The sequence below is a fragment of the Drosophila melanogaster genome, chromosome 3R, assembly GCF_000001215.4.
Source record: "Drosophila melanogaster chromosome 3R".
NCBI classification, from domain to species: Eukaryota; Metazoa; Arthropoda; class Insecta; order Diptera; family Drosophilidae; genus Drosophila; species Drosophila melanogaster.
In genome coordinates, this window is record NT_033777.3 from 12,559,495 (window position 1) to 12,584,435 (window position 24,941).

A 24,941-nucleotide genomic window follows, 5' to 3' on the forward strand; every position below is an offset into this window, starting at 1 on the left:
AAAAATATTAACGAACCCCAGCCAGCTGATGTCCTATCATTTATCACTAGAAAAGTTTTCCTTTTTTCTTCTTTTTCGTATAACGTTATTTTCGTCGAAGGATAACGCCCCAAAAAACTCCGCCCATCATTAGCAAAACAAGGTCGCAGCAAGAAATTGACAAGTTCTGGATAGAAACGGATATGAAAAATAGCCTGGATTCTTTGTTAAATAATATAAAGTAATAAATTCCAAAACTAAAACAAAATTTTTGGATTGAATATAAAGCGTTTACGGCCTGTTAGGTTTCCATTTAAATTTTGCATTTAAATTCAACCGTTACGTTGATGGAGAATGAATTTCGTCAAATTAAATCATTATCCAGGCGTCCAATTAAGAATCTCTTAATATGCAAATTGGATTCATGAATAAAGTCATGAAAGTTAATTTGTCATTAAAATAATGCATCTCTCTGTTCTTTTGTTGTGGCCGCCTCCTTTCGCTAAATGGTGGGAGTAAATACTGCAGTCTCATGCCGAAACGAAGCGAAACGACAGGATAGAACAAAGCTGAGATGCTCAATTATGAGGCGAGTAAATAAAGGACACGGAGTCAGCATGAGACCCGAGCACGAAGGACGAGCAATGACAGGACGAGGCGGGCGAGTAAAAGAAGGTCCTGCAGCACGTTTTGAGGGAGAAAATGGAAGGGATACAAATGGACGTGCATGAATTTTATGCAAAGTTGACGAAAATCGCGCATAGAAAGCCAAGCGCTTTGTAATTTTTTTCTCTTTCGTAACTTCTGCCAAATTGGCAATCAAGTTTTATGCAAATTACGAAAGAATTACACGGAGTGCGCGTACTTCTAATTGCTTTTTCACAGCTAATTAGCAGGAGGAGCAGCTGAAATATCACGTATACGCACCTTAATTTTCTAACACGCATCACAGAAATAATAACAAGCAGATTGCCGCAGATGGCCGCAATGATGATGAGCAGCATGACAAAGGCCTTGAACACCCAAACGATGTTGTCCAGCCAATCCTCGTCGGGATTGTGTTGTTGATGATGATGATGGTCACTTAATCCTGCGCCGCTTTCGTTGAAGTTCAGACCCGAGCCGCCAAACGGCTGTGTGGCATTCAGTTCGTGTGTGGCAGGTGTGGCAGTGCCCAGCGGCAGTGCTATTCCGCCGGTGGAAGAGTTGGATGCGCTGGATGAGCCGGTGGCAGCCAGGGCATTCGTTGTGTGCAGCATGGCCGCCGTGGTCAGTGCGGCCGCCGTGACCCGCGCCAATGTTGTCAGACTTTGGCCATAACTAATTGGGTTGCTAACTATCCCGCCGGGCTGCTCCGCCTGATTGCCGCTGCCGCCATCGCCGCAGCAGCATTTCGGTCTTTTTCTAATCCTGGCGGCACTGGTTCGATTTCGATGCCTTTGCCGCGGTGGCTCCGGGCCAAGTCCGTCGCACAACAACATGAGTCTCGTTGTCTGGTTTTAATTTTACAATAATTTATAACTTATCTTTGGCTTGTAGCGCTCTCTTTCTATCTCTTTCTCTATCTTTTTAGTAACACTGTGTGGTAGATCCGTATTTTATTATCGCACTTTTAGGTTGAAACACCCACTGGAGGAAGCGCCATTGGGAAATCACGACACGCGTGGCGCCGGCGACGTTGAAACCAAAACTGAAACGGCCACCGCAACGGAAATTGATTCGCGTAAGTGGCCCGCGGACCGTGGAGCGTAAACCGTGTGGCCACGACAACGTCGCCGCTCCTCCGCTTCAGAATCCGCCTCAGTTTCAGACGCTGCCAACGTCAACGACCAACCGACCAACCGCTGTCCTTGCCAGCGAACGCCGCCCACGCGAGCTCTTGTGATGGCCTCGCTTTTCCGTTGATTTTCCGTAGCTTTTCCGCCTGCTCCGCCGCTGATGGAGAGGCTACCTCGGCTGGACGACAATTTTTTCGGCTATTTACTGTTGTGCGGCTTCTATTTTCTATTTTACTTTTTGATATTTTTTGTGTTAATTCGCTTTTGCTGCTTCTGCTCGCTGATTGGGTTTTTTTTTTAATATTTATTTTTTGGTAGCCTAGCCTCCAAGCAGCTGCCTTTTAATTCTGTTCATATTCTTTGCCACCGCGGCTGCTGCGGTTGCCGCCGACTTGTTTTGCCTCCGAAAAATATTCGTTGATTTCTTTTGGGTTTATTTTTAACATTTCTCGGGCTTCGAATTATTTTTAGTTTGTTTCGGCCAAGTGGTTGGTTTTTTAGTTCTGCTGCTCTTAATTCAGATATTATTATTCGATGTTATGGCCTCCTGGAACTGTGCCATAAATGTTCCATCGAGAAAGGAAAGAAGGAAAAAAAAAACAAAGAAAAGAACACATTATTAAAAGCTTGGAAAAACATGGGCTCGCTTTTCTTCTTCTTTTTTTTTTTTTGTTGCCCCGATTATAATCACTTTTGTGCATTATCTAGTTGTTGCCGCTGGCATTTGTATCGATTTGAGTCAATATTTGTTTATTTACTGACGCAGAAGTTGAGTTGTTGATGTTGTGCGTGTTTTACCTACATTTATGCGAATGGAATAGGGTGTGTCTTTTTATCGTGTTATAAATCACTGTTTATGTTTTAAGGGACTGGGCTATGATGTGGTCAACAATTAGCCATTTAATAATGTTAAGTTAGTATTCGTTTATTAAAAAATGTTTTATATACTTCAAAATATATCATCATTCTGTTAAGGCAATTGAAATTGAGAATTGCAAAGTAGCAAATTTTTTATAACCAATTAAAATATATTTTAAAATTTCAATGACCTTGATTTTTAAATAGAATTGAACTTTTTTAACTTTAATTTCTATGAAACTTTATCATCTTAAATTTGAAATTTAAGTAACCAAACTCTAAAGACACACCCTGTTTAAAAGCTGTGATTTATATGACAACAGCTGGGCGAAAGAATGTCATTCGCTTTAAATGCCTTTTAGCATACAGCCGCCATATCAGAATCTATATCTCGATATGTATATTCCGCTCTGGTCGGCATCTTCGGTCCAATACCATACCCTCAGTACCCCGCAATGCCCGTCAATACTAAGTGTTGGGAAAATGGTAAAATCCTATGTCCTATGCCTTTTTTGCCCCCTAGCACTCATTTAGAATATCGCTTTGGCTATGTGCTAGTTCATGTATTTATTCATATCGCTTTATATTTATATTTTTATTCATTTTTCCCGAATTTATTTCCTGATGATGATGTTTTCAACGCTCGCATCTTGGCCGACTGTTTGATGTTCTGGCTCGCAGCTGTGGTTGTTGCCAAAATGGTACGTACAACCAATTGGCCACTCGCATTTTGGTGGCCACGAGCTTTAAATTATACGTTGGTCACTCGCGTAGGGGTTTTATTTTTCGTATTATTTATTGTACAATTCCTACGCGTTGATTTTTGCGTTTTGCTTTTGGATTTTTTGATTTTCGGTTTCGGTTTTTGGCTTCGAATTTCCCGTTTGGACTGTTAATTAGGGAAATGAAAGTGTCCACACGCGCTGAAGTTGCCGCAGTGAGTCAAGCCATATGGCGCGAAGGGTTGTTGATTTTCCTGCCACGCCCTGGCGCTTTTCCAAGTTGAGCAACTGCAAAGAAAGAGATGGAAAATATGAGTGGAAAGTGAATATTACTTAAGCATACATAAATATTGGCGAGCAACTAAATCAAACATTGGAAAACATTTTGCTTGTCGTAGACATATATATTTTTATTTTATAAATAAAATACAACAATTTCTTTTCATGAATGCCCAGCTCATCAAAGGCGTGACTTCTTGTTGCTGCTATTTAGAAGTGTTCTCTCTCTCTCTTTTTTTTTTTATAATATTTTAATTTATAATTTTGCACTGGGTGGCGGCGGCAATCGCATTTAAAGGCGCGTGGGCGTATAATTAATTTTGTGGCAAAACGAATTTCCTTCAGTTTTATGTATAAATAGATTAAAAGTTGATTTAATTAATGGGTTCTCCAAGTACCGAGAGGGGATAGACGAGCAAAAGGGTTGGGACTCGAAAATCACACGCATATACCGAGGGACATATATGTATATAGATTATGTATCTGTATCTGTTTATTCCCCCCAGCGAATTTGTCAGCAAACACGGAATCGCAGGGAAGGTTAACGGATGAGTGACAACCGATGACAGTGTCCCGGCAACGGAAGCACGAGCTATGGAACCCCTAAATGCGCCGGACGCAGCTGTCTTGTATCTGTAGCTGTAGCTCTATATCTATCTGTATCTGTTTCTGTATCTGTACCTGCTTTTCTGTATCTGCATCTATGGCACATCTTTGCGACGCTTCCATCGTGCAGTTAACGACCGACACATCGGCAGAAACATTAGCGGCAGCCAAATGCCAATGTTAATGTCATGAAAATCATTTTTTAAATTTAATTTGAAAATCTTGCGTACGTACTCTGCAAGTGTATACATATATAGATACATATGTATCTGCGGCTATTCTAGACGACACTGTTCTTGCTCTTGGCATTGGACGGTCTCGCATGTTTTAGTTTCTGGGTTGTGTAAAACAAATTGTTGCCAAATTTCGCGGCACATAGACTATGCAAGTTATGGTGCACGCTGGGTAAATGTCAATAAAATAGCATTGCCGTGAGATTCCATTCCAAAATATTCCATCCTGAGGCCAGCTAATTAAGATTAACTCACTTTGCAGCACTTTGTTGCTGCCCCACATGTGGCAAATAAAGTTTCGCGCATGCTCTATCTTGTTTAAAGTTTTAATTAATTAACTTGCATTTATTTTTATTTAATAAACAGAACTTTTCGCTTTTACTTACACGCACTCATGAAATTCCCTTTCCGTTCTTCTCTCGGCAAGTCCGTCGCCTTTTATTTACTCTTGGCAATTTGCCACTCACCCACATTTGCACCTGCCCCACGTTAAACTCACAAATACACCTGTGCGGCACAGAATGTATTTCGTATTCCGTTTTGAAGAAAAGTGAAGACTCCATATTTCCGACTGCCTCAGAAATTCAAAAAGACAGATTTAATTTGACCAACTTTAATTAGGGTTCTGTTGCCATAAAATTGGCTGTTGGGAAATGCAAAGAATTTGTGACTTGACAATTATGAAAATATTTTCATTAAATAACATTTAAAAGATTTTAGGCAAATAGTGTAATTGTTGAATTAATTAAAGGGCAACTAAATTTAAATTTTCTTTCCTTGTTTGTTTTTGTCTAATCAAAATTTCTTTAGCAAAAAACATCAGAAGATTATCAATTCGTTTTTTATACATTTTAATACACACTGACTAATATTAGTGTATTTACAAATAAAAAATGCGGTCACAATACACTTACTCCGTTAATTAGTTAAAAAGGTATGGCAATAATAAGTACCATAATTATCATATACATACAAAGAAACAAAATGACGGGCAATAGAATGTAATTGTCTCTTCATATATTTGCTCATTTCATAACTTTTTCATATTAATTAAATAAAATATGTTAGGAATGTGGGCACTCGACCTTTGAAACTTTTGACTTAAACACCAAAATCGGTTTACAATATGGCTCTAGAAATGCTTTAATTGATTCCGCGCAATTCTAAAGCATTTAAGCATTCATTGAAAGCGATGGTCCAATTGATATTTGAAAATAAAATCCATTTTATTTAATTGCCTAGGGTTACACACACATATATGTATGCGCGTAGATAAAAAGAAGCAAAAGTGATGTTTGCTCTTTTTCATTGGCTCAGCGAAAACAATATTAATTTCATTAAAAGTTTTTTATACGGCATCTGAGGTTTGCCCCTTTATGGTAATTTTTGTTTGGTAAACTTAATTGTGTTGACAAGGTGCTTGACTGACAAAATAGACCATCAAATGTCACAGTAGAAAAACAAAGCCGAAAGCCAAGCGAAATCGACATTGAAGTGAATTGTCCGCTGTCACATTTAATGCAAATAAATCGTGCGCCGATTAATGGCGATTTTCGTGATGGATTGATCATAATGAACATTATAATCTGCACAACAGCATCATCATTCCATCAATGCAGTGACGCTCTTGATCGGTTAATGGAATCCCGTCCAATTTTCTCACGAAGCCTGCATATAAATCACATGAATAAAGCCCCAAGTCACCCGGCTTCCATGTCCCATTTCATATTGTATGCACTGGCAATACTTTTACATATTTAATTTACGTTTTCCTCGCTGCAAATCTGCCGCACACACACACACACACACACACAGTAAGGAGGAGGGGCGGAAAAACGCTTTTCAATTTCCAGTTCCATAGATAAATATGCCAGGCTGGCAACTGTAAGCGATTTAGAATGGAGGGGACTAAGAACGCCCAAGGCGTTGCGATTTTATTGGCCGTAAAGTAGGCAGCCATGAAATAGAAGTAGTCCAGATCTGGGGCTCTTTGGGCCCAAAGCGCTGAGCGAAACACGAGCGCCCATTTAAAAGCCATTGTAGCTACATCCACAAAGTCCACACAATGAAAAACGAAACTTGGCTAAATAGACGGCAAAAAATGCGCGCCGATTGATGCCCCATTGTGGTGGTGCCTTCAATGGGGAGAATGGCGATGGCCATGTGGACTTGGGGGTCCTGGGCGAATCTGAAGGATAAGCCACACAAAACAAATGTCAAAGTCAACACCCAAACCAAAGCAAACACAAATAGAATCCCTTCTACTTCTTTGCCCGCCCTGCTCCCAATTTTCCCCCTCGCACACACTTTAGCTGCAGCCTCGATACAATATACCCATGGAAAAGAGTGCAAAAATCGGGGGGCGGTGGTGCGTGGGGATACATAGATCGATTGCCTTGATATTTCACGACCAGGCCACTTCAACTCTAACGTGCTCTATTCTGCCAGCACGATGGAAATTGGAAAGGAGCTTACACAAAAGGAAACAATTGATGGAAGCATAATTGCAAAAGTACTTTCGAATTTGTGGAGGAAATATCGAGTATATTTATATACTATTTTATACTATTTAATTTTTAACACTATTATTATTGAAGAATATTATTTTAAGGAAACATATAAATTGGAGAAATGAAACATTTTTCCTTGTGTACAACACAGAAGACTTGCGCTCCCCTATCCTAACTCGCTTTATTGTCTCTGGAGATTGTGGCGTCGAACGTCGAGTGGCGCAGCGATTAATGAAAATTGCTTAATAAGCATTATTGTCTTACTGGCATTAAATTGTTTAGCAAAACATTCGAGGGGAAGTGTGAGCACAACAATGTCGCATTGTTCGCCGAACAATCGTCCGTCATTTTGCTCCTCAAACGCAATATTGCTAATTGATTGGAGCAGAGACACAGAGTATCAGTTAGAGTCAGGAGGCATCACATCTTGTGCCTCCATTCGGATTCCCATCCTGGTGCCTGGATCTTGACAAAGCGGCAAGAAGGACCCACTCAGCCTGCAGGAAGGAGTGCTGCTTGCCTCGCTTCCGTTTCCGTTTGTCATTTCCAGCTTGTGCTGCCTCTGACAGCAAACTGTCAGAAGTTCTGCGAGCGTTGCGCTGATTGACGAACCCACGGAAGGACTCTATTGCCACCCCAAATTGGCGACCTCCCACATTCTCTGGTCCTTCGAGGATGACGTCTCAATGTGTCTGACTCCTTATCATTTCAATGCCAGGGGTCAGGGCTTAATGAGCGCTTGTCTAGCATTGACAGTCCGCCTAAGTGGCTTTGAGTCCTCGACTTATCCTTGGCCCATTCACTCGATTCGATTCGCGTAGCTTCTTCTCCGCGGATCCTAAAACTGATGCCTCACGCTTGTCAGTCAAATTTATGTGTTTTGTTGCAGGCAGCTGGCCTGAATCTGTCTATTGCGATATTAACTTAGACTTGGCCAAATCCTTCAGCCTTAATTTGCAGAGCCCGTGTGCTCGTTACATCATTAGATGATGAAATTCAGTGTCAATCAGGATTATACAAGATCTATAATTGTTTAATAGTAGATTGTTTTCATTCACATATTTATCTAGATTTATTTTCTTATCTTCCTATTAAAAAATCTTCTTGTATTCACTCCTTTCATACTTATATCACTATTAATGAATCCCATCTACTTTCACTATTACCTACTCCTTCTTTGGCATTGACCATAAAACCGGTCATTAATCTAACCAGGGCATTTGTCAGTCCATCAGGTGGCCCAGCATGGAAGTAAGACCAAGTCCTTAAGCAGGAGTGTTTACTTGCAGATATCAGTAAATTGATGATGTTTTCTTCCGTTGCAACCGAATGGCAAAAAGCGAAAAACAAAACCCAGATATGTAGTGCAAATTAAGGTACCCATTCCAAGGATGGCAAGGATAACCCGAAAACAGCTTAAACTTGCCTTGTTTTATTGGCAGGGAAAAGCCTTCTCCCTCGTTTTGCCTCGGAAAAACTGAAGTATTTTCCCAGCTGTGCCTAATGGCACCTGCAGCTGCAGGCGACAGTCATGGCATTTTCGCAAAACGAGGATCTTAGTCTCATGCATATTCATGCCGGCGAGACTTCCGTTACCGTTTCGGTGCCACAGCATCCCATCCCATCCCATCCCAGGATCTTACAACCACAAATCGTGCCTGGCACACCGGGTTTATAAATGACTCATGGACCATCGCTCGAGCTCAACGCCATTTTGCGAAAATTGAAACAATTTCGATTCGATTTTTCGATGCCTTCTTTGATGCCCCTCAAAAACTTCTGCTGTCTAACCCAATTTCGCATTCAATCCCCAAGCTTCGCACATGCGAATGGCAAAGTTTTGCTAGTTGAGCTAAATGCCAAGCAGTCGGAAATTGAAAATGCATATGACAAGTGCCTGCAGGATACCACCTATTCGGCCCAAAATCCTTATGAATTTGGCTAAGCAGAAGACCTGGCCTCGACTTACATGGGAAATTAAGCCCGAAATATGAATTATCCTGAATGCGAGCTGCTTGGCATTTTTGTTTGGGGCGCCTCCAACTCAAACGATGGCATCAAATTATGGGGCAAGTCAAATAAGGTTATCAAATAATTCAGTCTGCGCCCGACGCTCCACAAAATGCGAGGAATGCGAGCCAGATGAACATGGAGCCTTTCGCAATGTCGTACAATTGGGAAACTGGGGGAAAATAGGGAAAATTGGGGTCGCCTGGAAGTATGCAAAGTATTTTCCGGCAATACTACTACTACGACTTTATGGGCTGGGCCATTACCGACGGAATTCAACATTCGAGGTCCCCGAAAAAAACTAAAACAACTTTTGAGCCGCCCATAAGCCAGGCAATAAAATATACCCAAAAAGATAAATAATAAAATAAAAAATGGAAAAGCGGCACACACAAAAGTCGTCAAAACGAAATAATCAAAAGCAATGAATTTATATGCTTTATATTATAATTTATGGCGCGTATTCCGTTAAATCTACGAGACACTCGGCGAAGGCCACACACACACGATTTTTCCGCTTTCCACGCTGGCTTTTCGCATTCCACGCGTGGCCAGCGATTTTCGCCGCTCTGCGTTTTGATTATTAAAAAATTTGTGTTTGCGCCGGCATTTTCAGTGCGTTCAGTGGGTCGTGTGTTTCGTCGCTTTCCACTTTTCACTTGGCTTTTCAGCCATTCGCTTTTCGTTATTCGGTGTTGAACAAAAATAAAGTACTCGTAGCCAGTTAGCCAAGCACTGATGGCCTTGTCCGTGTTGACAAATTCAAATAAACTGGTTGCCGAAGCAAATCCGTGACTAAAGTCCCTTCATCCGCGGCTTCGTCCTTTTATGGCTTACTTGGTGATAAAACTGCGAAATCGCGATTTGGGAAGAGTGAACTTTTACTCGGAGCGTACATCTTTGAAACTTTTCAGCTTCAACGCGGCGTAAAATTTTAGTTTTTGAGAAATTTTCATCGAAACGCGCTAAGCTGGCTGAAAATTTACGACATCATGAAATAGGTTATGGATATTTTAATCTTTTTGAGATATATACTAAATTATAGTTTTTAATTATATTTCCCTTTTATTTCAAAGCTTATCATAGGAAATATTAAGAATGTTATAACTTTCCTCAACAACAGAATGGGAATGTCGACACCTCCATAAAATTAATTAACCCCCAATAAAGGTATATAAATAATACAAATTTAAAGTGAATTAGAAAATCCAGATCACAAATAGCTATTCTAGCTTAAGCTAACATACTCAGATCCTTTGAATATAAAACAGAACTTAACAGTTTGCTTAACAATATATTCCGCCATTATTATACTCAAAAACCAAACTCATTTCAGATGCCCAGTTCGACAGGCAATTTAAGAATAAAGAGCTGGGAAAACCTCGGATATGAACCGCAAAGGGCATGAAAACATTGCCAGGATGGCAAGTTTACTTTACTCTCTGTTCGCCGGCGATGCGAAAACGAGTTTCGCAATTATGCATTGAAATGGGAATAAATATTTATGAAAGACTCGGACTCGAACCCGGACCAACGCCAATCTGGGTACTTCGTGGCTTGCAGGGCATGGCTGGTCTTGCCCCCAAAATGCATGACAATTAGATGCAAATGCGAATGGTTGGCGGTTGAGGCCACCGACTGACAGTCCTGGCCATTATGGAGCTGCCGGATCTTAAGAGTGTTTTGGGCGCCCCTTACATCAGATCCCGGGTCCAATCAAATCCTTTGCTAATGGCCTGAGCCTGTTCCCGACTCGCTTGAGTGATCCAAATCATCGGAAACTTTGAATTTTAAGCAGCTTACCGACGACTGTGAGTGTGATATGTATATATATATGCTTATATGTGCACTCCAGCTGCCTACGCATCATATGCTTGGCGAGTATCTTCCCTTTAGTTTAGTTCGGTGTAGTTTAATTCGGTTGAGGGACTTTGTAGGTTATATATCTCAAGCATATGTAGTTAAACGAAAGCGGATTTGGTGAGGAACCACACACGCACAAGCGCGTGACGAGCAATTAGGAAAATCCGTTTTCTATGCTTGGCAAAATTTTAATTTTTGCACATAAATACCATTATGGCTTTCCAGTTTGCCGACCAGACCGCAAAAAGCTGCTGCATAAAATAGGAGACCGCAGGAGTGCAGCACCAGCCATCCCCGCCAATTTGGAGCCCAAGTGGAGCGATGAGCGATGGGTCAGAGATGAACTCTGGTGGATATTAAATTTAGCACTCAAAGGGCCAAAAATCTTGTTGCATGCGCGCTCAGTTTATAGTTTCGTACACATACTGTGATGGTTGGTAAATTAAAAGCTTAAGCAATTACTTAAGCAGACATGCCGCAAAATTAGTTTGGTCCATATTCGGGGCAAGCGGCCAAACACGAAACACAATAGCCCTGCAGGATGTCCAACCGGCTGACACAAAAAGGCAATGCAATTACAGAAAAACTACAAACACACACACACATACAGTCACACTCGGAGATCTCCGCCCACACTAATACATGTACAAATGTTGTTGGCAGGCAAATAATTTTAAAAGCATTTCAACAAAATGCAAAGGGATGTGTGTTTCGAGGTGGGGGCTCAGCGCTTTTGGGATGCAAACTTTCCGTTTGCTTCTGGGGGTAGCGAAAACTTCATCGACTCGAAATCCAGGGTGGCAAAATGTTTTGCCCTTCTCGTTGAAGATTGAAACTAGAAACTGGAGGAACTGGAGCACCGAAAGGGGCTCAAATTTATTAACAGTTCCCCCCGAACAACAGATTCCATTTTCGAGTGTACTCGTACCACTTCATAGTTACCCAACTTCTACGCCGTGCCCTGTTTTTCCGTAATAATGTGTCCCTGAAGCTTGCTCCAAAACAACAAACATGGTCGAAAAGTGATTTTGTGCACACATAACAAACAAGCTCCCCCCTTTAGATACGCCCAGTTTATCCCTGCCAGTGGTTTTGTTAAATATGCCTAGGCAATTCTACAGTTTATGGATGTTATAGATTGGATGCTGTTTAACTGATAATTTTTTAAACAACAAAAGGTTTATAACATTAATTTAACCTTCTTGAAAATTCTTGAAAGAGTATGATTACTAAAAAAACTGATTTTATAAATAAATACGAAACGTAAGTTTAAATTTTAAATTTTAAATTCTTTAATGTATTGGAAAATTCAATTCCATATTTTCCACAAATAGCTGAAATAAAAGAACTGAAAATTAAATTGGTTTATTTACATGGTATCTCAAAGTTGGTCGAATGCATCCAAAAATCTCTGATTTTCCCCATGCTGCGCCTCAATGAAATGAAAAGTCTAACAAAGCTGCAAACAAATGCACAAATTAAAGCGCTTGGAAATTTGAATGAAAATGAAAATGCAACTCTTTTCCCGAAACCGCCCCTATGGCTCATCCTGTTTGGCCCGAAATGTGGCCGAAATGGCGGCTCATGGGCGCAAATCCTTTTGGATGTGTGCCAAACGGAAGTGCAAGGGGCCAGGAACAGCAGCCATTGCACTTGGTAAGCCGGATACTGTGGCCTTTCGGCGTCGATTTAGACCCGGCTTACTTCACTAATTGGCAGCCGAATCTCAAAGAAGAAAACATCAGACGATGCGACGGCTGAAAAAGCAATCAGGGCTCAAAGTTGGACCCGTTTTGTTCTCAAGTTGACATCAATTGCCGATGACGAGGTGGCCAGTGAGGTGGAAAGCAAAAGCAAAAGCGAAAGCAAATCGAAGGCACTGATTAGAGGCTCATTGGAAATCCATAAAAGTCATGACTGGAGCCACTTGCATAATCAGCGTAATTTTTATGTGCCAATGCCAACCGAACAAACGAGGAGCGGTCATAAAAGCCAACTGAACTAAACCATAACCGCCGGCATCAGGTGAGCTCCAATCATCCCAATGCAATTTAAACGAACGGGAAGCTGGGACGAATGAATTTGACTTGGGGGAGCAATCAGCAGCGGAGTTGCCGAATAAAAGAGCTGTTATATTGAAAAGTTGCCGTCGCAATTGGACTGCCTGCCATGCGATGTCAGCACTTCCCCAAAAAATTCATTTGGCGCAAACGAAAGCAGTTCCAAAAACAACGGAAACGCACGGCTAACAATGGATAAGCCACGCACACGACTTTGTGGGGAGCGGAAAAACTGTAGCATACTTACGAGCGCAATTTACCTTGTTGTTTGCCAAAAAATACAACAAAAAAATTGCAAAAAACAGAAAAAATGTTTATTGCGCACACAGCGAAATAGGACAAGAACATATCCACTCAGGAACAGGAGCAGCAGCCAACCCACATACTTATCCTTATCCACATCCCAATATGGCATATATGTGCGAGTATACCATGTATGGGACTGAATAACGAACTGAGGTCAACGGGTCGACTGCTCTGCTCCTGGTCTCTGTTTGCTCTTTGGCTAAAAGTTTTATTACCGCTTCGTTCGTTGTGCACCGGGCTCGTTATGTGTTTATTCAATTTGGCTGCCTTTTCAACTGTCCTGCAGTCCACTTGGCAAGGCCTATGTGCTGGCTTTTTTATGAGGACATTGCGGATAAGTTGATCGGGAGCGGAAAGCGAGGGAGCTCACCTACCTCGTCCCGTCCAGGGTTGATTGAAAATGCTTACCAAGGATTTTACTGAGAAGCATCTGCAGCTAAGCCATATTTAATTTTAATATTTAAAAATGTATAAAGCTCTTTACATAGCTATTTGTTCAAATGAATAATGTACAATATTTTATTTAATAATATCTAAGAGCAACGCTAAACATTGTCTTATTCAACTCAATCAAGCACAATATTTTACAAGATTTAAAGAACATTATCTTATGCTAATTCAACCAAACCCTGTTAAAATATACAAGAAAATTAAAATTTATTTTCCAGGAATATTTTCTGAAATTACCAACCAGCTTACCCCGTCAACTGCAGACCATTTATCCAAAGATGCGAAGATTCTCGGAAGTCTCTGGCACCGCCAGTCCCAGAATACCAGCTCCCTGTTTATCCACAAATTTTAACCCAAGGCGGCAAATTCAATATGATTGTTGTCCCGGCCATCAGAATGCCGAATGCCTTGGCATAATGAAGGAATCGAATTAAGAGTGAGCGAGTGGGGATGCGGTGCCCTTTACGTTTGTTAACATGCCTGGGCAGACGGTTTATGGCCAACACAAATGTGTGTGCTAATAAAGTGAAAGTGGTCGCCAGCTGAAAGCCGGAGCAGATCATAAATGTTTATGCGACTACTTCATCGGATGCCCGACACACTTGTCCATCCGCCCAACTGGTCCACTGGTCCACATTCCGCCCATCGGAATTCAGCGGGCGAGAGATTTTCCGCGTCGTTGTTGGACTTTTCCGCCCGTTTTGGTTTAGCGATTTTCTCCAACAACCGTGGAAGTGACTATGGCGGCGGTGGCTTTCCATCTTCGTTGCGACATGACAAGGGCCCAGAGAAATGTGCTGCAAGTGCACGAGGTCAGCGGCAGAGTCGTAAAATGGATTTCTCTATAAGCTACATTGAAGAATTTTTTGTGGCTTTAAGTACAGATTATCTAATCCGCAAGTAAGTCTTAAAAAAAAATGGCATAGCACGCAAGACAGCAGAAAGCTTTAAAAAGATTTTTCGCTTAAGTGTTATTAAGTTTAACAAATGCATAATACTTCAGTTGAAAAGGACTTTCTTAACTTATATCGGTATACATGACTAAGGATATACAGTCATGGCACTATATTTATTTATTTAATTTTGGTCGATTTATGTACGTATTGAAAACATTTAATCTGAATTTCATCCGCCAGCCTGAAGTAATAGGCAAATTCCTTGATCAAATCCCGCTTGTGGGGATGTGGAGAATGGTGATGAAGATGAGTTTAAGCTCAAGTGCTGGCTGGCAAACTGGCACATTAATTGCGCACTTTGGACGCATTAGGCGTCTAATAATCGATAAACCTCATGGCCCAGGGCGACTACTAGTGCCTGGAAGCTCGGTAGACGGTCGGTGGTATATGGCAGGTGATAGCTGTTGGCCGTTACCTGGTTGGAAGGTTGTAGCCCAGACGACAGTCGACACCTGGTGAGTGTGGATGGTGGTGATGGTGGTGGTGCAGCCGCAAGACAACACTCGAACATGCAGGGACGCACCCACGAAGGGGCTCAAGAATTGGGTATGTGGATCCTGGTACAGGATGCGTGTGCGGTGAGTGTGCGAAACCATATCGATGTGGTTGTGCCCCACTGGGAGCATTGCGATGAACGCCGCCTTAATTATGAAAACTATTTAGCTGTCTGGCCGGGCTTAGCCACACTGTCTGCCCTGCTCGTTAGCTGCTTGTAATTAATGTTATTTAATTCGCAATTAAATATGTGCATTCATTACGCCACCCACATGGACAACTTTTCAGCGATTTGCAAATAGTCGTATTTAATTTATCCAACTATTACCCATGCTCCCCTCATACATAAGTAATGGCACTCGAAGCGTTGGATACTTGATGGCCAACGCAGCAAGTTGTCTCCAAGGTATTTTTGCACCAGATGAATGACCAGGGGCTCTGCGCCCGGTCAACTGGTGAGAAAATTCCAATGGCACTTTTTGGCCTACAGTGAGCTCATGTGCAAGTGCACAAGGAGAAACAAGTGCATTATGCATGATTGCATTTATATGATTGGTTTTTATTTGTTTACTTTATTGAAAACAAGAGAGGTCGCTGCAGTGCAGTCTGAACACTGTAACTCAGCTAGTGGAAGTGACAGAAAAACATTTTAAAATTCTTTACAAATATCGAAACTGGCAAAGAAAAAAATTAAAATCACAATAAATTGTGGCCATGACAGCCTTTAGCTTTTTGTGGGCGCAGCCAAATTGTTTTTGGCATATAGTAAGTAAATAAAAGTCCCTTCAGCTGAATGTACAATAATAATAATAATAATAATGCAACTTCAATAAACTCAACACCTTTTCATATGCAGATGTGAATGTATTAAGTAAATACTAGTAAATTGTTTGTTCATTCTATCACATCGAAGTTACAAAAACTTTATCTGAGTTAACAAGAAAAATCAGCTATTTTTTGTGCTGAAAAAATAGCCTGTTGGCTTGTTTTATGCAACTCCATTTTCAACTGAGGTAACGATAAAAAAATATATAAAACTGATAATGCAGTAAGAAATAAAATATAAATGCAGTAAGAAAAAAATTAAATAAATGGAATAAAATAACAAAGACTGCTTAAATGTTATCCCAAATATTAGAGTAAAGACTTTTCCTCACAAAGCTTTCAACTATTAAAGTTCTCTAAGCATTCAATTTTCTGTGTATTTCAGCAGAATGCTTTGTGGTGCTGCCTATTTATGCCAGGACTTTTATTGCGTGTCTATGTGTGGGAGCTAAATTTCCCACTTGAAGTGTTGGCAGCACCTTCTCCTTTTGCTTTTTCCTTGCTCGTGCATATGTATGAGTGCCAGGACCCCATATATATATGTGCTCAGAGCAAAGGATACGCACTCACACACGAAGCCATTACCATATATCATGCGTTACACGGGTCCCACGCCTTCTCCGATTCCTATTCCAGTTGCCAGGACCTGTTCTCGAACCGAAGGTGTAGCCGGCACCACTTGACGGAAAGTTGAATGCCTCACTCAGAAATGCAGAGACTGAAGGAGGTCGTCCTGACAGTCCGACATGCTCCTATCTCCAGATGGCTCAATCTCAACCGGTTCCCTTTTGTGGCCTTCCATTTCTTGCTATTTGTTTTTGTTTGCCTGACTGATGGCAGCCCAGGGAGATGCGATCCCCATTCGACTAATTCCATTTGCTGGCCCACGAAATCCCAAAAAGCTCCCATTGTTTAAGCCAACAATCAAATATGCAACGGTTCTGTTCACGATTGTGAGCTCCCTTCGCAACGCTGGCCAAATTCAGTTTGCATAATATTAAAGCTTTAGGAGGATTCCCAACCTTTTACACTGACATTGAATCTCAAATTTGGCTGTTAGGCCGTTTACCCCGTTTTCCTCGCATTTGAATGGAATATTACATTTAGTATTCGATCAGACACCTTTTGCCAATTTTCCATTGCATTGCGGCTGGTATGAATATCAGAACTGCACACAATTACATAAATCAAAAGGTCGCATTCCTCGGATTTTACTCACTTTCGGGACCCTTTGCCTTTTGCAGCAGCCAAAGCGTATTTTCACAACATTTCCCATCAATTCTGTTGGCCGTGTGCATACCCTGTTCTATAGAATTTGTACGTATAGATATAAATTTTGTATATATATATATTTGTGTATATAGGCCGACTCAACCCGTCGACGGCCCATTTGACTGCTGAGTTGGAACGTCGACTGTCGAGCCTGGCAAAAGGCAGAAAAGTGGATCAAGGAAAGTTACAGCGCAAGGAAAAGTGAAAAAATGAAAAAAAAATTGGACGCGAACAAAAAACAATCTCCAAACAGGCAAACTGAAATCACAGAGAGAGGCCCAAACTCAGAAACATGGCCAAAACTTCAGCTTATGCTCATTGAACGGGTTGTGCTTGCTGGCGAACCTTCGCTTTTCGCATTTCGCATTTATTACATGGGCCTGAAAAGTTTCTACTTCGGCTGCCAAGAAAATCGGGGGCACTTTTGCAGGTTTTATGATCCGATCGCTAAAGGCTTTTTATACTAACCCCCTCGCATCCTTGACTTGGTTCGTTAATATGTGTGAGGTGGGTGGATGGGTGGATGGGTGGTGGTGGTATCACTTCCGGTTTATCAAAGCCAGAACCCAGTTGACAAATATGCAGGGCCTTTTGGGCCATTGGAATGCGGTCAGTGTAACGCTAACAAGACATTTAGCATTTGCAAAAAGGACTCAGATCCTAAGAAGCCATTCTGACCCACCATTCCACATGTTCGTGGGCCCACAACTTTGGCAATAAATTGCTGGTCTCGCCATGGAAATACAAAACTTTTTCGGTTTTCGGCCTCCTGGGGGCGAGGAACGGAAGTCGGCCGGCATTAACAATGAAATTTAAAGTCACCCAACTTTAATTTCGCCTGTCTGGCCTTTTTTGATTGTTTTTATGGCCAATGTGTTTGTATCTTTCTACATCTTTATCTATTGTATCTTTTGTCGCTTCTATTTCTTTTTCGTTTATTGTCACGTTAACAGCAATTTTCGTGCATTAAGTTTTACTTTCGATTTGGTTTGGGCCCAAGTTTCCGTTTCAGTTTCGGTTTTATATGTTTCATTGGCTCTGGCAGTTTGTTTGTTACTTTTTATTGTTCCATCATCCGTCTGCAGGACATTCTGTCTATATGAAGCCTATATGTGTATGTGTGTGGGTGTGTATGTGAATGTGTTTGTGTGTTGCCTGTTCGTGTCACTTAACGGTAAATTCAAATTACCATTTAATTTATCGCTGTCACCGTTATGGCTGTCGCCTGTCGGTTCCCCAGCTCGACTGCTCGACATTTTGGGCCCGTTTTGTCGAGGTGAATTTATTGAGGAAACGGAAACCCTTGCCGTACACCGTTATCCTTGCGCTCATATTTGGCCAAAAGGAAGAGGACTCGACGACATGCTGACGCTTTGCCAACAAGCAAACTGGCGAATCTTAATTTAATTTCCAGACCAGGTGACTGGGGGGGGGGGGGGGGGGGCAAATAGAAAATATTGCCACATTTTGACACGTAGACAGGGCAAGTCGCCCCCAGCCCCGAAAAGTATGCAAAAGACCAAAAAGGTAAAAGCCAAGCGACTTGGAATGCACGTAATGGTAACGGCAATGGTAACGGTGATTTAATGCCATGCCAGATTATCTGCACCAGTATTTGTTGCATCCGAACGTGACACAAAGGGAAACATTAAAGCTGTCCCACTCCACGCCGTCTGACTTTAAAGCAAGCAACTACATTTGAATGGGTTTAAGCAGAGATTTGAATATTGGATCCTTCCCTACGTGACACGAATCGCTGGCGCCAGGCAATCACCGCTCAACTCCCCAATTCCCGGTTCCCAATTCCCGGGTGTTGATCTCACGCAGCGACAACGTGACATTGTTTCTCCAGCAGCATCCGGCACCACCCACCCACAAGCAACCAAAACCACCGAGCACCACCACCTGACCATTAGATGCACTTCCTGTGCAGACACCGCAAAGGCCTCACTAATTTAACGACCAACCGAGGCCTGCTCACAAAACTTATTCATTAAAGCAACAAATTTTAATTTTAATTTTAATTAGATCCTAACGAGACTCAGCCCAATGCTACAACGCCGACAATGCAGCTATAAAGCTGCTACAAAAAAGTGAGCCTAGTATCATCACACGCATAGTTATGAATCTGGGCCCTCGGCAGAGTTGCCTGCTTTCTGATGTGCTGACTGTGACTTGCACTGAAAGAAATCGAGGTACTGAACTCTTTATATTTAAAAAATATTACAGTTTATATATTTCCCAAGACTTAAATGTAATAGTGTACAGCAAGGTAAACTCACTGCACAGAGCTCTGCTCTTTTTCCAGACACGATTTCACTCAAATATTGAAGGATGCATAATCCTCTTATAATATAAAATTCTTGTGGGAAATCACGTCCTATGATAACTGACAATGGAATATCGATCAATGGAATGAACATTATAATTCCTCAAGCAGAAAACGTGATATATATTATTATATATATAGATGACAAACATTTATTTTTCTTTGACAGTTAAGTTAACGGCAATTGTAGTTGCTCTTTGATAGAGCTATATTGAAACCGTGTTAGCCTTATATGCGATATTATTGATTAGGTCGTGAGTTAAATATGCATAGCCTCTTCTGGTTTTTGTGGTGCCCAACAGAATCCCTTTTGGGCAATGCAATTTTGATGAGTGCAGTGAAAAAAAGGGGGGCAGGGCGAGTCAGGCGCCACGCCTGGTGTGGCAGGTGAGGCAGCTGGGCGCAGTGCAGCGCATAAAACGCTGTCGAGAGCAGGGGCGTGGCGTGTTGCACACAAAAAGGTCCTGCGAAATAGGACGAGGGTGGGGTGAGTGTTGGCCATGGTGGCTACACTCTGTATTCGGCAACACCTGGCCGACGAGATACACACCGAACTGCGAGATGCTGCTAGATGCGCCGAGATACATTCATGTGCGTTCATATTTTACAGTTTTGCAGTTAGTCCTGCAATTTATGCACAACAAGGGGCGACGACCAGCCCACCAACCCACTTCGCCCAGCCCGCCATGGGCCAGACAGAGATGGCCTGCAGTTGGTGGTTTCAGTTTGCAGTGAAAAGCGTTGTACTTACATTGAATTGCGAGTCGGCCATTCAGGGCGGGCCTTTAGAATGCCGTTGCCACCTGAGATTGCTGGCGAATGCAAGTGCGAATGCGAATGCTTGCGGCTGGCCTTAGTTGAATTTAAAAGATTTTTCCTGACTTGGCATTAAATTACTTTCATGAAAATGCCTCTTAAGCCGCTTGCCAAAGCGAAGGACCTCCAAGGCAAATAAATTGCCGTAAATTAAATTACTGCGGTTTGCCCTCCACCCCAAAGAGCATAGCACATAACTGAAGAAAGCAAGTTAGTTTTGAACAGATTTCAAACGAAATCAATTTGTTTTGAGCTCTGAATGGCGATTTTATGGGCCAAACTGTGGTCCTTGGTCAGGCTTTCAGCGTAATTGCGCTCCTTTGTCGCCACTGTCATCGGTCGGTCAACTTCACTTTACGGCCCGCGGGCACTGCAATCAAATCAGGAAGACGCCGGTCGAGAGTGTCATTTGCATGCAAATATTACATTTATATACATACATATATATGTATGTACTTCTTTCACATTTTTGTGGACAGGTTTGGCAGCAGGCCGAAAGTGGAGGCAAAGCAAAGTATTTCCAGATGAGAGCATGCCGCGGCTTTCAGTTCAAGTTGAAATAAAAAGCCCTTCAAATGGGGTGGCTAGGTGGTAAGTTGGTTGGCTGGTTTTGCTGCCACGCTCATTTCGGTGGCAGCTCACTCTTGCCACGCGAAATTTAGTAAGTTAACGGCCCAGCAAGGACCCCCTCAACCAAACAACTCGCACTCACTTTCGCGGTGTGCGATGGTGCCGGGGATAAAAATAAATATAAACACTCGACGAGACAGCCAGGGATAATGCACATAAAAGAGCAGTCTCCTTGCAGCTTTGTCTTCCTCACTTTTCCACTTCGGATTTGGCACACAACCCACTCCATCACACCGCAACTCAACTCAACTCATCTCATCTCGAATAAACTCGACACTCGCAGCGGCAGGTGATTATAACGCTGCCAACTTGGCTCGACTTGTATATATGTGCACAGTATTTGCCAGATCTGCTAGAATGTCGAGAATTATGGCAAATAAACAGCTACCCACCCACGGGGGTTGGAGCAATAGAAAATCTAGACAAGAAACTTTGGGTAAGTTAGAATAATTGTTTTATTGGTATTCAAAAGATTTTTTGTAGATTATGTGGACAAGAAATATCCATATAATATTCTATTCAAGTTTTCCACATAAAAATAAAATGACCAAAAAATCTATAAATAGGAAATGAAATGCACAGATTTTTGTATTGGCTAAGTATTTTTCAATACATATTTCTCAGTGCCAAAGACTCGAATATGATCTAATAAATATATGACGAAGTAGCCAAGCCAGTCTGTTATATGCAATTGAAAAATAATATTTTTCTGTGCATCTGCGGAAAAGGCGAAACAGCAACAAACAATATATCAAACTGATGAATGCTGACAGCGCGACACAATTTTCGCACGCAGTTGCGCCCGACGGGCAGCCAACCGACAAAAATGTCAAAAAGTAGTTGATGCGATCGAGGGACATGTGAAAATCTTCTGCCAAAATGCATCCGTCCAAAAAATGCTGGCACTAATTAAATGGCAGCCAAATAACACAGGCCAAATATAAAGCGATCGAGTATATACATACATAGGCTGTCTGCAGTGGGTGGAAATGGATGAATTATCCATGCGGAAATGTGCATCAGCTATTAAGCTAATGCTCGTGAGTTTAATAATTATTATTAAAGCTTCATTTAAATATTAACCATTTTAAATGCATTGAATTCATAGGAACAGCACATGAAAACTGTTTTTTTTAATACAAAATATCCATATTGATGGTGTGCATTTTTTAGAGTTGAATGAAATAAATCATAATAAAATAAACTCGTGCATATGCGATTGTTTTTTCCCCAGCTGACACATTTTAAAACTGCAGTAGCGAGCTTAAATTAACCATTTTCGATTTATGCAGGCGCCACATGTTGGTTATCTGTTGACACACAAAATATTTTCAATTTGTAATTGCAAAATTTAGTTCATATTCGCATACATTCGCGCCTCACCCGCGGCACTGCCATAAATTATGAGCGGTTTTAATTTTGGCTATCTTTAAATATAACTTTTGGCTCATTGGGGTGTATGATTTATTTATTGATCTTTCGGCTTACAGATGTAGCATGTGTCGCACTGATTAGAGAACACCAGGTGTGGTTGTGGATCTTTTGAAGCGTCTGTTTGCGCAGAATGTGTACCAAGTGCCCAGTGGGGAATGTGGAACCTTGACACCAAACATAAACCACGCAGCTCCTTTGAGCCTCGGTCGTATTTGCCTTGGTTATTTTCTCTAATAGACCTTGTTGACATTCAGGTAGCCAACATGAACTGCAGCATCCCTTTGCTCTCGGCCAGTTTGCATTTCGGACTTATTCCGGAGGCATTGCAGTTTTTGCAATATTTTTGTTTACCTCTGCGGTTTGACTTGTTTGCACCAATTAACAGATTTGGAGCTTCGCCTGGCGCAGGGGGCGAAATCAAAAATTGAGCATGATTGTCATCGATCGGAGGTGTGCTAATGGCCCTAGATTCAATCATCGCCCATGGAATTCAAATAACTTTCCATTATGAATGGAATGCAACTAATTAATTCTGGCTTGGCTCCGCCCGTTTGCCATTCGTTTAACTCATTTTGCACATCAGTTTTTAGCACGAGCGTGGCATAATTCAATTTCAATTTTCCACTTGCCAATGGCTCCTGCAATCTTTGCCCATCAAACTAATTGCAGCATCAACGAGGGTCGGATGCGGTCACACGAAACTTTAATTTGATTACCGAGACACACACAAACACTCACACACACATACACACATACACACACTCACAGCTGCTTGTGGGTTTTGTGGGCCGTTTGTGAAGGTCGTTTCGGGTGGGCGGTTACGTGTTGATGGGGCACCATGACACCCACAAGTCGTCAGCTGGCAAAAGAGCGAAGCATTTATTAGTTGTTACTTTTCCTAGACAAATTTCAAAATTTACGCTCGCATTCATCTCCCGAACTTTGCAGCTTTAAAGGGGGTCGCATCTTAATGAGTTTCCCGTGACGGGGCGGGGGTTGATAAGAGCAGCCCCAGCTCGTTAGCCCCAGTGAATTTGTGTAAACCTTTCGTTAAACAGCCGTAAAGCGAAGGGGATTTCCTGTTAAGCAGTTCGCCACCCGCAGACAAATCCTTTTAACAATTAAGCCCCTTTCTCAGCGGCAACGGTTACTTATAAGAAAGCCTTCCTCGCTTTATATTTACTTACATATATAATTCTAAAATGAAATATATTACTAATACCGTGTAATAACTATTTCAAAGATGTTAAGACTTTCATTTGTACAATTAAAAACTTTATTTTTCGTAACAATATCTTCTGGGTAGCTCTCTCATCTGTATTTCCTTAAAACGAGTTGAGTATTAGTACCTTTGCTTTGACTAATGACGTTTTTCTTACCTCATAGATGGCTAACATTTTGCGGTAATTAGCCGCATACAGTTTGTGTAACCATTCGCTTATGAAACCAGACGAGTCATTGGAAACGCTTGCACTCCGTCTAATGAATGATAGTGGCTTTTTGAAGCATCAGCTTCTGGTTAATGGCAACAGCACCATCGAAAGCTGGAAACTGCAATAACCAACAGTTCTGGCATAAAAATTATTAATACAAATTTCATTGCGAGCTGAGAGCGGTACGTGATTTGCATGCTAATTGCATTGCACTGCACAGATGATTTCTCAGCCACGCTGGCTGGCCCAGAAACAATTGGTAGAACTATTACTCATATGCCAGCCAATGGTGAGTTTTGTTGATATAATGCCGCTATGCACTGGCAGAAAATTACCCATATCGGGGATCGGAAAATGAATGGAGCACAACGCAGATTTCAATCTGGAAGTGGGGAGCTCAAACGCTTTAGCGCTCTATTGTTCATAAATCAACAGGCGACAGGTCTTAAATTAGCAAATCTTGATGCTCAATAAAACACAGGCTTTTGTTGTTAAATTGTGTGAAGTCTTATAACGGCAACGTTTTGTTTATACTCAATTGGTTTTTGAAGGAATTCGATTTAAAGAGAACTCTTACCATAAATATAAACAAATACTTAAGATACTTATCCTTGGTAGATATGAGCTGCGTTTCAGTGCAATTAAGGTCAGTATTTAGAAACTGAGAACTGCAGTTCGAAAATAGTAATAGTAAAGAAGCAAAACCCATGATTTACAACCGTCGATTGTCTGTGGGAATCCAAGCAAAAAGCTAAACGCATTTGAGATAAATCAACGCTCAATGCCATAGTACCTGCGACTAAGTCTAATTAGAACCGGAGACATAAAAACGGCTACCCGCCAAAAGGTTCGCATTCGCATGCCGGCATGACGACATTTGGATGGAGGATAGGTGATGCGCTGCATCCACACATGGAGCACCCCCATATTGGGGGGACTAACTGGGAACAAGGGAAGAGGTAAACATGAGAACATGGGAACTTGGGGGCTTCTGCCCTGGCAGCCGTGAATGTTTGTTGCCGGGGTTGACTTGTTTGTAGCGGCTTAATTGATTGCTCGACTGATGGGGCCAGACGGACCCTGATTGCATCCACACT

General features: G+C 41.7%; 1 protein-coding gene across 6 annotated transcripts in view; it reads right to left on the reverse strand.

Annotated features, from left to right (window-relative positions):
* Positions 1-24,941, reverse strand: part of Octbeta2R (Octopamine beta2 receptor) — a 45,101-nt gene that overhangs the window by 8,870 nt on the left and 11,290 nt on the right. For 2 of the 6 annotated variants that reach the window (NM_001316576.1, NM_001260149.2), the window contains exon 2: positions 907-3,625. In NM_001316576.1, the coding sequence (NP_001303505.1) occupies positions 907-1,460 (554 nt within the window). In that variant the 5' untranslated portion in view covers positions 1,461-3,625. Of the gene's footprint in view, positions 1-906; positions 3,626-24,941 lie in introns of those variants that run through there. The other 4 variants (NM_001260148.1, NM_001260147.1, NM_001038960.3 and 1 more) reach the window with 2 other exon arrangements.